This window comes from Gnatocerus cornutus, chromosome 1 (assembly GCF_029298725.1).
Source record: "Gnatocerus cornutus isolate USDA-ARS CGAHR chromosome 1, icGnaCorn1.1, whole genome shotgun sequence".
NCBI classification, from domain to species: Eukaryota; Metazoa; Arthropoda; class Insecta; order Coleoptera; family Tenebrionidae; genus Gnatocerus; species Gnatocerus cornutus.
The window spans coordinates 16,468,398-16,478,311 of NC_142233.1; the positions used below are offsets into that span (position 1 = coordinate 16,468,398).

General features: G+C 35.5%; 1 protein-coding gene across 1 annotated transcript in view; it reads right to left on the reverse strand.

The window, feature by feature from the left end:
* Window positions 1-8,456, reverse strand: part of LOC148180556 (E3 ubiquitin-protein ligase AMFR-like) — a 34,172-nt gene extending 25,716 nt beyond the window's left edge. The window contains exon 1 of the mRNA XM_088032912.1: window positions 5,516-8,456. Coding sequence (XP_087889038.1) covers window positions 5,516-5,650 — 135 coding nt within the window. The 5' untranslated portion in view covers window positions 5,651-8,456. The remainder of the gene's footprint in view (window positions 1-5,515) is intronic.
* Window positions 8,457-9,914: the final 1,458 nt, after the last annotated feature.

Sequence of the window (9,914 nt, forward strand, 5' to 3'; positions counted from 1 at the left end):
CGATTCCAAAAAGCCGACTTTATCTGCCGCGATTGGCCAATACGAGTGAAGTAAACGGATTTTTGTTTAGAAAACCGCCGCCGGATTTACGTCCCCGTGAACTTTCCGATGCTGCAATGGGCGAAATGCGAGTTCGTTGACTTTCGGGACCAATAACTTGTGAAATTACAACATAAACAAAGAAAAAAAAACGTGAAAACTTTCCGATATTCGAGACACACTTTCGAGGCGCCCGAATTTATGACACTTTTTGAGAAATTTCCGCTCGCAATTGGACATGGAAAAAACGCGTCGGTCGTAACTGACACCCACCGCACAATTTTGACAGGCTTATAATAACACCCTTGAATCATTTAATGACGGTCCGAAAATAGCACATTATTACCTGCATTTTTTATTACTTTTCCAGACTGGAAAATCTAATGAATAAAAAGGAGGTTCGGTACGTTTCAATAGAAACTTTCGTTTAAATAATGAATTCTTTTCAAACACCTCGTTTCGATTAATCGATTTTTACAAGGTTGCGTGTGAGCGAGCGAAGCGAGCGCAGTGCCGCTCCAAGGTCACGTCGGCCGCCAACAACTCCAGTGGAAAGCGGGCGTTTTGCGCAGTCAACAAATTTAGAATTCGTATGGAAATGTTTACTGAATGGGAGCGTGTCGTAAAACTAATCATTTATCAACGTGGCGTCGATAAAATAACTGAACATGACTCAAATCTGCGTTTTTATCAACTTCATGACTAACATTTGTTGTTATTGTGAGTATCGATTGTTTTCTGAGCAAATAACAGGAAAATTCGTCACTAAATGTTATTTCCTGCTCGCTAAGGAGAAAACTAAAGAATGGAAAGGCGGCATTTGCTAGAGAGGCGTGAAATTCTGACAGAACGAGATTTGTAAAAAGCTAAAATAATTCGAACACTGAATTAAACATGTTGATCTGACAGCGATCTTGCAATTTTTCAATCTTATAATAGATGGCGCCACCAAGCAAATAAGTTTGATTTTAATTTATAAGGTGGAAAATCGTCTTAAATAACGAAACAACTTGTTGAAATAATACTTTGCTGTAGAATCTTTGTTGTGGTAAAATGTAATCTGACTTTTTTGCCGCACTGCCGCAGTTTTTCCGCACAAGTAGAGTTTTAAAGTGTGATTTACAATTCAAGAGGCTCGAAACGTATTTAAAATCAAAAATTCTGTCAAAATTCTCTTTAAATTCTTCTTAGATTGTATTTAGAGTTTCTTTTATCAAACTTTCTAGATAACTATCCGTTTGTTTAAATTTTGTAATTTTTTTTCTACATTCTCTTTACTTTTTATTTGGATTCTACCTAAATTGTCTTGGCTTTTCTAAATTCTCTTTGGATTTTCCTCAAATCCTCTCTCGATTGACTATGGATTTAATAAATTTTCTCAAGATTATCTATAAGTTCTGTTTAGATTTGTCTTAGATTTCCTTTAAATTCCTATAAGAACCCTGCATTCTTTCCAATTTCTCAAGATTTTCTCTAAATTCTGTGTAAATTTTCTAAATTCTCGTCAGATTTTATTTAGACTCTCGTTATATTGTTCAGATTTTCTACAAACTTTCTCGTTGTTTTGATTTTAATTTCTATTCTATATTTTCTTTAATTGTTGTTTGTATTTCCTTTAAATTGTCTTCACCTTTTACGTCTTCTCTAGATTCTCTTTAAATTCCGTCTAAAGTTCTCAAATTCTCATTAGATTCTTCTTAGATTCTATTTAGTCTCATTCTATTTTCTTCATATTTTCTAAATAAGCTCCCTGTTTTGTATGAATTTTCTCCAGGAGTTAATACTTTTAAAAAATAACCTACACTAGACTTCCCATGATTTCCTTGCGATTTCGTCCAACTTCCCCTTATTTCCTTGTTATTTTGTAAAACTTCCCTTGAATTTCTTGTCATTTCCTTGTGTTTTCGTCCAACTTCCCATGAATTCCTTGTGATTTCGTTAAACTTCCCCATATTTCCTTGTTATTTCGTAAAACTTCCCCTAAATTCCTTGTAATTTCGTCTAAATTCCCCTGATTTACTTGTGTATTCCTCAAACTTCCCCTTATTTTCTTGTTATCTCGTAAACCTTCCCCTGATGTCCTATTGATTGCCCCTTATATCTTAATGATTTTCTATTGATTTTCCTGACTTCCAAACGATTTCCCCTTATTTCCCAAGACTGATACACTGATTTCCCAGGGAGCTTAACCCCTCGAATTTTCTAGAATCTCCTCAATTTTCTTCTCTATTACCTTGCATTTTCCTCACTTTATCTCCATGTCCCCTCTAAATTGCCTTTTTTCTATTCTTCTTTTTATTTTATATTTTTTTTATTCTTAGATTTTCCTTGAATTCTCTTTATTTACATTTTGATTCTCTCCGGATTTTCCTCAAATCCTATCTCGATTCTCTTCGGATGACATAGATTTTCTCTAGATTATCTATAATTTCTCTTGGGATTAACTTGCATTCTCTCCATTTTCTCTAAATTCGGTGAAAATTTTCTCAAGTCTCATTGGATCCTTTTCAGGATCAGATTTTCCATTTACTTTCACGTTTTTTTTAAATTTGTTATATTCTCTTTTACTTTTGTTTGTATTCTCTGCGAATTCTCTTTACCTTTTATCTCTTCTCTAGATTCTCTTTAAATTCCGTCTGAATTTCCCAAGTTCTCATTAGATTCTTCTTAGATTCTATTTAGTCTCGTTCTATTTTCTTCAGATTTTCTAAATAAGCTCTCCGCTTGGTTTGAATTTTCTCCAGGGGTTAATACGGTTATAAATGGCATACACTTGACTTCCCCTTACTTCCTTGTGATTTTATAAAAATTCGTCAGATTTCCGTGTGATTTCGTCCAACTTCCCCTAATTTCCATGTTATTTCGTAAAACTTTCCCTGAATTCCTTGTGATTTCGTCTAACCTCTACTTATTTCCTTGTAATTTCGTCTAAATTCTCATATTTTCCTTCTGTTTTCGTCCAACTTTCCCTTAGTTCGTTGTGATTTCATAAAACTTCCCTTGAATTTCTTCTGATTGCGTCCAACATCTACTCATTTCCTTGTGTTTTCGTCCAACTTCTCCTTATTTCCTTGCGATTTCATAAAACTTCCCCTCATTTCCTTGTGATTTCATCCAACTTCCCTTAATTTCCTTGCTATTTTGTAAAACTTCCCCTAAATTCCTTGTGATTTCGTCTAACCTCTGCTTATTTCCTTGTAATTTCGTCTAAATTCCCCTGATTTCCTTGTGTTTTCGTCCAACTTCCCCTTATTTCCTTGTGATTTCATTAAGCTTCCCCTAATTTCCTCGTGATTTCATTCAACTTCCCCTAATTTCCTTGTTATTTCGTAAAACTTCTCCTGAATTTCCTGTGATTTCATCTAACCTCTACTTATTTCCTTGTAATTTCTTCTAAATTCCCCTGATTTCCTTGTGTTTTCGTCCAACTTGCCCTTATTTCGTTGTGATTTCATAAAACTTTCCCTGATTTCAGTGTGAATTCGTCCAACTTCCCCTTATTTCCTCGTTATTTCATAAAATTTCCCTTGGATTTCTTGTGATTTCGTCCAACATATACTTATTTCCTTGAAATTTCCTTTTGTTTTCGTCCAACTTTCCCTAATTTCCTTGCTATTTCGTAAAACTTCCCCTGAATTCCCTGTGATTTCATCTAACCTCTACTTATTTCCTGGAATTTCGTCTAAATTCCCCTGATGTCCATGTGTTTTCGTCTAATTTCCCTTTATTTCCTTGTTATTTCATAAAACTTCCCCCGATTTTCGTGTAATTTCGTCCAACTTCCCCTAATTTCCTTGCTATTTCGTAAAACTTCCCCTGAATTCCCTGTGATTTCATCTAACCTCTACTTATTTCCTGGAATTTCGTCTAAATTCCCCTGATGTCCATGTGTTTTCATCTAATTTCCCTTTATTTCCTTGTGATTTCATAAAATTTTCCCTGATTTTCGTGTAATTTCGTCCAACTTCCCCTTATTTCCTTGTTATTTCGTAAAACTTCCCCTGAATTCCTTGTGAATTCGTCTAACCTCTACTTATTTCCTCGTAATTTTGTCTAAATTCCCCTGATTTAATTGTGTTTTCGTCCAACTTCTCCTTATTTTCTTGTGATTTCAGAAAACTTCCCCTGATTTCCTATTGATTACCTTAAATCTTAATGATTTCAATTGATTTCCAAAAACTGATACACTGATTCCCCACGGAGGTTAACCCCTCGATTTTTCTAGAATCTCCTCAGTTTTCTTCTATATTTCCTTGAATTTTTCTCCCTTTATATGCATGTCCCTTTTAAATTGCCTTGCATTTTTAGATTATCCTTAGATTTTCCTAGAATTCTCTGGATGTACATTTTATTCTCTCCGTATTTTCCTCAAATTCTCTCTCGATTCTCTTCGGATTACATAGATTTTCTCAAGATTATCTATAATTTCTCTTGGGATTAACTCGCATTCTCTCCATTTTCTCTAGATTTTTCTCTAAATTCAATGTAAATTTTCTAAATTCTCGTTAGATTCTTTTTCAGATTTTTTTTATATTTTCTCGTTTTTTTTTTAATTTTACTAGATTGTCTTTAACGTTTGTTTGTATTCTCTGAGAATTCTAATCACCTTTTATCTCTTCGCTAAATTCTCTTTAAAATCCGTCTGAATTTCCCAAGTTCTCATTAGATTCTTTTAGATTCTATTTAGTCTCGTTCTATTTTCTTCAGATTTTCTAAATAAGCTCTCCGCTGTATTTGAACTATCTAGAATCTCCTCAGTCTTGTTCTCCATTTCTTTGAATTTTCCTCACTTTATATCTACGTTCCCTCTAAATTGACTTGCGTTTTTAAATTAACCTTAGATTTTCCTGGAATTCTCTGGATGCACATTTGATTCTGTCTGGATTTTCCTCAAATCCTCTCTCGATTCTCTTCGGATTACATAGATTTTCTCTGGATTATCTATAATTTCTCTTGAAACTTGCATTCTTTTCATTTTCTCTAGATTCTCTTTAAATTCCGTCTAAATTTCCCAAGTTCTTCTTATTTTCTATTTAGTCTTGTTCTATTTTCTTAAGAATTCTCTAAGATCTCCTGTTTTCTTCTCAAATTCTCTCTTTATTTTTCAAGGATATTACATATTCCCCATTCTTTCTAGAAACCCCTTTATATTCTCCAGATTTTAATGAAACTCTGCAAAATCAAGTAGGCCTGTCGTGACCTCATTACCAACCAATCAAAACCCGAAACGTCATTTTGTGATTAGCAGTTCTGCCAACATATTTCAAATTCCAAAGCTCCTTGACTTGGAAAAGCCGTACCTACATTACGTTAGGTCAAGACTGTTCCGACCTGTCAACGTCCTACTTGATAATAAAAAAAAATAACCAAAATGACAATTGACGTTTTATCAAGTGCCCATTGCAAAACGTTACGTCACCCCAAGTTCGCAAAGGCGGCTCTGGATATAAATAGCCCCCTTAGATTATCGACTTACCCAGACACAAACCGGCTCTCTTATCATAACACTAAACACATCCGAGACGAACTGCCCCATGGTCCTGCCATCCGACAACGAAGCATTGCTCTTTAGATTCTCTTTAAATTCCGTCTGAATTTTCCGAGTTCTCATTAGATTCTTCTTAGATTCTATTTAGTCGCGTTCGATTTTCTTTAGTTTTTCTAAATAATAATGTTTTGTTTGAATTTTCTCCAGAGGTTAATACTTCTCAAAAATGGCATACACTTGACTTCCCCTTGTTTCCTTGTGATTTCATCCAACTTCCCGTAATTTCCTTGTTATTTCGTAAAACTTTCCCTGAATTCCTTGTGATTTCGTCTAACCTCAACTTATTTCCTTGTAATTTCGTCTAAATTCCCCTGATTTCCTAGTGTTTTTGTCCAACTTCCCCTTATTTCCTTGTGATTTCATTAAGCTCCCCCTAATTTCTGTGTAATTTCATCCAGCTTCCCCTTATTTCCTCGTTATTTCGTAAAACTTTCCCTGATTTCCTTATGATTTCGTTCACCTTCCCCTTATTTCCTTGGTATTTTGTAAGACTTCCCCTGAATTTCTTGTGATTTCGTCCAACATCTACTTATTTCGTCCAATTTGTTATTTCGTAAAACTTCCCCTGAATTCCTTGTGATTTTGTCTAACCTCTACTTATTTCCTTGTAATTTCGTCTAATTCCCCTGATTTCCTTATGTTTTCGTCCAACTTCCCCTTATTTCCTTATGATTTCATAAAACTTCCCCTGAATTCCTTGTGATTTCGTCTAACCTCTACTTATTTCCTTGTAAATTTATCTAAATTCCCCCGATTTCTTTGTGATTTCAGAAAATTTTCGCTGATTTCCTTGTGAATTCGTTCATATTTCCCTTATTTGCTTGTTATTTCGTAAAACTTCCGCTATTTTTCTATTGATTGCCCCTTATGTTTTAATGATTTCCCCTGATTTTCTGTTGATTTCCAAGATTTCCAAACGATTTCCCCTGATTTCCTTATACTAATACACTGATTTCCAGGGAGGTTAACCCCTCGAATTTTCTAGAATCTCCTCAGTTCTTCCCTATTTCCTTGAATTTTCCTCACTTTACCTCCATGTCCCCTCTAAATTGTCTAGCGTTTTCAGATTATCCTTAGATTTTCCTTGAATTCTCTTTATTTACATTTGATTCTCTCCGGATTTTCCTCAAATCCTCTCTCGATTCTCCTTGGATTACATAGATTTTCTCTAGATTATCTACAATTTCTCTTTAAATTAACTTGCATTCTTTCCATTTTCGCTAGATTTTCTCTAAATTCGGTGTACATTTTCTAAATTCTCGTTAGATTCTTTTTCAGATTTTCTATATACTTTCTCGACTTTTTAATTTTACTAGATTCTCTTTAACTTTTGTTTGTATTCTCTGCGAATTCTTTTAACCTTTTATTTCTTCTCTAGATTCTCTTTAAATTCCGTCTGAATTTCCCAAGTTCTCATTAGATTATTCTTCTTAGATTCTATTTAGTCTAGTTCTATTTTCTTCAGATTTTCTAAATAAGCTCTCCGCTTGGTTTGAATTTTCTAGAATCCCCCCCGTTTTCTCTCTATTTTCTTGGATTTTCATGTCCCCTCTAAATTGCCTTGCGTTTTTAGATTATTCTTAAATTTTCCTTGAATTTATCCTCAAATCCTCTCTCGATTCTCTTTGGATTAGACAGATTTTCTTTAGATTATCTATAATGTCTCATGAGAATATCTTGCATTCTCCCCATTTTCTCAAGATTTTCTCTAAATTCGGAGTAAATTTTCTAAACTCTCTTTAGATTCTTTTTCAGATTTTCTATATATTTTCTCGTTTTTTTTTTTCAATTTGCTATATTCTCTTTACCTTTTCTATATATTCCCTGTGAATTCTCATTACATTTTAAGTCTTCTCTAGATTCTCTTTAAATTCCGTCTTAATTTCTTAAATTCTCATTAGATTCTGCTTTTCTTCTCAATTTCCTTGGATTTTCCTCAATTTCTCTCTAAACTTTTCAAGAAATTTACATATTCCCCATTCTTTTTAGAAACCCCTTTATATTCTCCAGATTTTCATGAAACTCGCCAAAAGCAAGTAGCCCTGTCGTGACCTCACTAGCAACCAATCAAAACCGACACCTCAACCCGAAACGTCATTTTGTGATTGGCAGAGCTGCCAACATATTTTAAATTCCAAAGCTCCTTGACTTACAAAAGCCGTACCTACATTACGTTAGGTCAAGACTGTTCCGACCTGTCAATGTCCTACTTGATAATAAAAAAAAATATAACCAAAATGACAATTGACGTTTTATCAAGTGCCCATTGCAAAACGTTACGTCACCCCAAGTTCGCAAAGGCGGCTCTGGATATAAATAGATTAGAGGGTAGAGACTTACCCAGACACAAACCGGCTCTCTTATCATAACACTAAACACATCCGAGACGAACTGCCCCATGGTCCTGCCATCCGGCAACGAAGCATTGCTCTTATTCGAGTCCACTTTGTGCAAGCCCGCGATATCACTCTCGGCCGCACTCCAATTCGGGTCCTTGATAACCTGCGTCGCGTAATAGACACACGCCGACAGAGCCACCAAACTCCCCGAAGAGTACATCCGCAGGTTCGGCATGGGCAGCCGGTCGAGGAGAGTCACTGGCATATTGTCACTGTTTACAAACACGATCTGTGGGGCCTCAACGGCGCGGCACGCCCGAGACGAAGCGCCGTTTGCCCATGGCGAGGAGAAACACCGAAAAGCGTGCGAAAGTGGACGCCGAGCACACCCAAACGCGGAACTGTCTCGCACCTCGCTTTCGGGTTGCACACTGGTCTACGTGCGGGTAATTTTATACATGTATCGATCATCTGGCGCGACAGCTGTTCACTGGCGATGGTGGGATGGGACTGTCAAATGTCGGTAATGCAGGGAACTGTCTGGGGGAAAACAGAGGCGCCACCTGTTGGGAATTAATGGAAAATGATAGAATTTGTTAGATTTTCGGAAACTGGGGGTTGTAGGGGTGAAGGCATGACAAGTTTTTCAATTTAGGGAAATACTGGGAATTTTTTATTACTTGCGTGAAGCTAGCGCCACCCACAATGTCAAAATGGGCAATTTGATGTATTGTTGGTTGCCTACTTCAACTTTCTATGGCAATCGATATCTCGCGTTCTTTAGCTCATTTTACGCAGAATATTGCGCAGATTCCAAATCTGGGCTCGAAATTCACATGCGACAATAAATAACAGTTGATAAAAAAATTTACATTTTTTGTTTTTTGCCCAAAACTCTAAACTATTTGTCCGAGTTGATGGTTGTTCAATTTCTCAGAAACTATTAGAAATATTGGGAAACCGTTTGCGCCATCGTGTTTCTCGCAATTTTTTACATGAAAAACAGTTCTTGGTTTTTCCAAAAGTCGAAAGTTGCAGTTTTTCGCAAAAATTCATGACTAAAACTATGTCAAAGTTCTGACATCGATATTTTGCCTATTTTTGGAGTAAACTTGAGTTATTATACATCACGGTACGCATAATTTTTCGCTGATTCCAAATCTGGTACTAAAATTCAAATCCGACAACAAATAACTGAGTTATGGCCGATCAAAGTTTCAGATAGTTGATTTTCATTTTCCCCAATTTTTCCTATATTTTTAAAGCCAAATATCTCAGAAACTATTAAGGATATTGAGATGCGGTTTGCGCCATCGTTTTCCTCGGCTCATATCACGTTAGAAATAGTTCTCAAAAGCCCAAAATTCGATAACTGATTTTTCGCGAAAAAAAAATTCCGCTCAAACAATGAAAATGTTTAATTTTTTTGTTTTTTGGCTATAACTCGTAAACTATTTGTTCGATCGATCTCAAATTTGGCCAGTAGATAGATTTTGAGCTCCTCTTTCGATTGATGTAAAACATAAAAGTATTAAACGTCGTTTTCACCTTGAAAACAGTGATTGAACATCACCCCAAAATGACCTCTTCAAAACTGCTTTTGGCCAATGCCTCGTGTATTTATTAGGCAAAATTCAACAAAGTTGGGCTCATTTAATGCAGAATCTTACGCTTAATTCAAAACCGGTAGAATTTTTGCCCTACGTCAATAAATAACTGATCGCCGTTCGAATTTTTAGGTTGTCGCCAGAAAGGCAAAATTTTGGAGATTCGAAACAATTAGTGCTCAATATCTTTGAAACTACGACTGATTGAAAGAAACGGTTTTCGCCATTGTTTTTCTCGCAATTTTTCAAAAAAGAATCCCATTCCAGATTTTCCGGAAGTAAAAAATGTGATTTTTTTCGAAAAACATTTTTATGACTAGTACTATGTCAAACTTCTACGGTCAATTTCTCGTTTATTTTTGGAGAAAATTTGCGTTATTG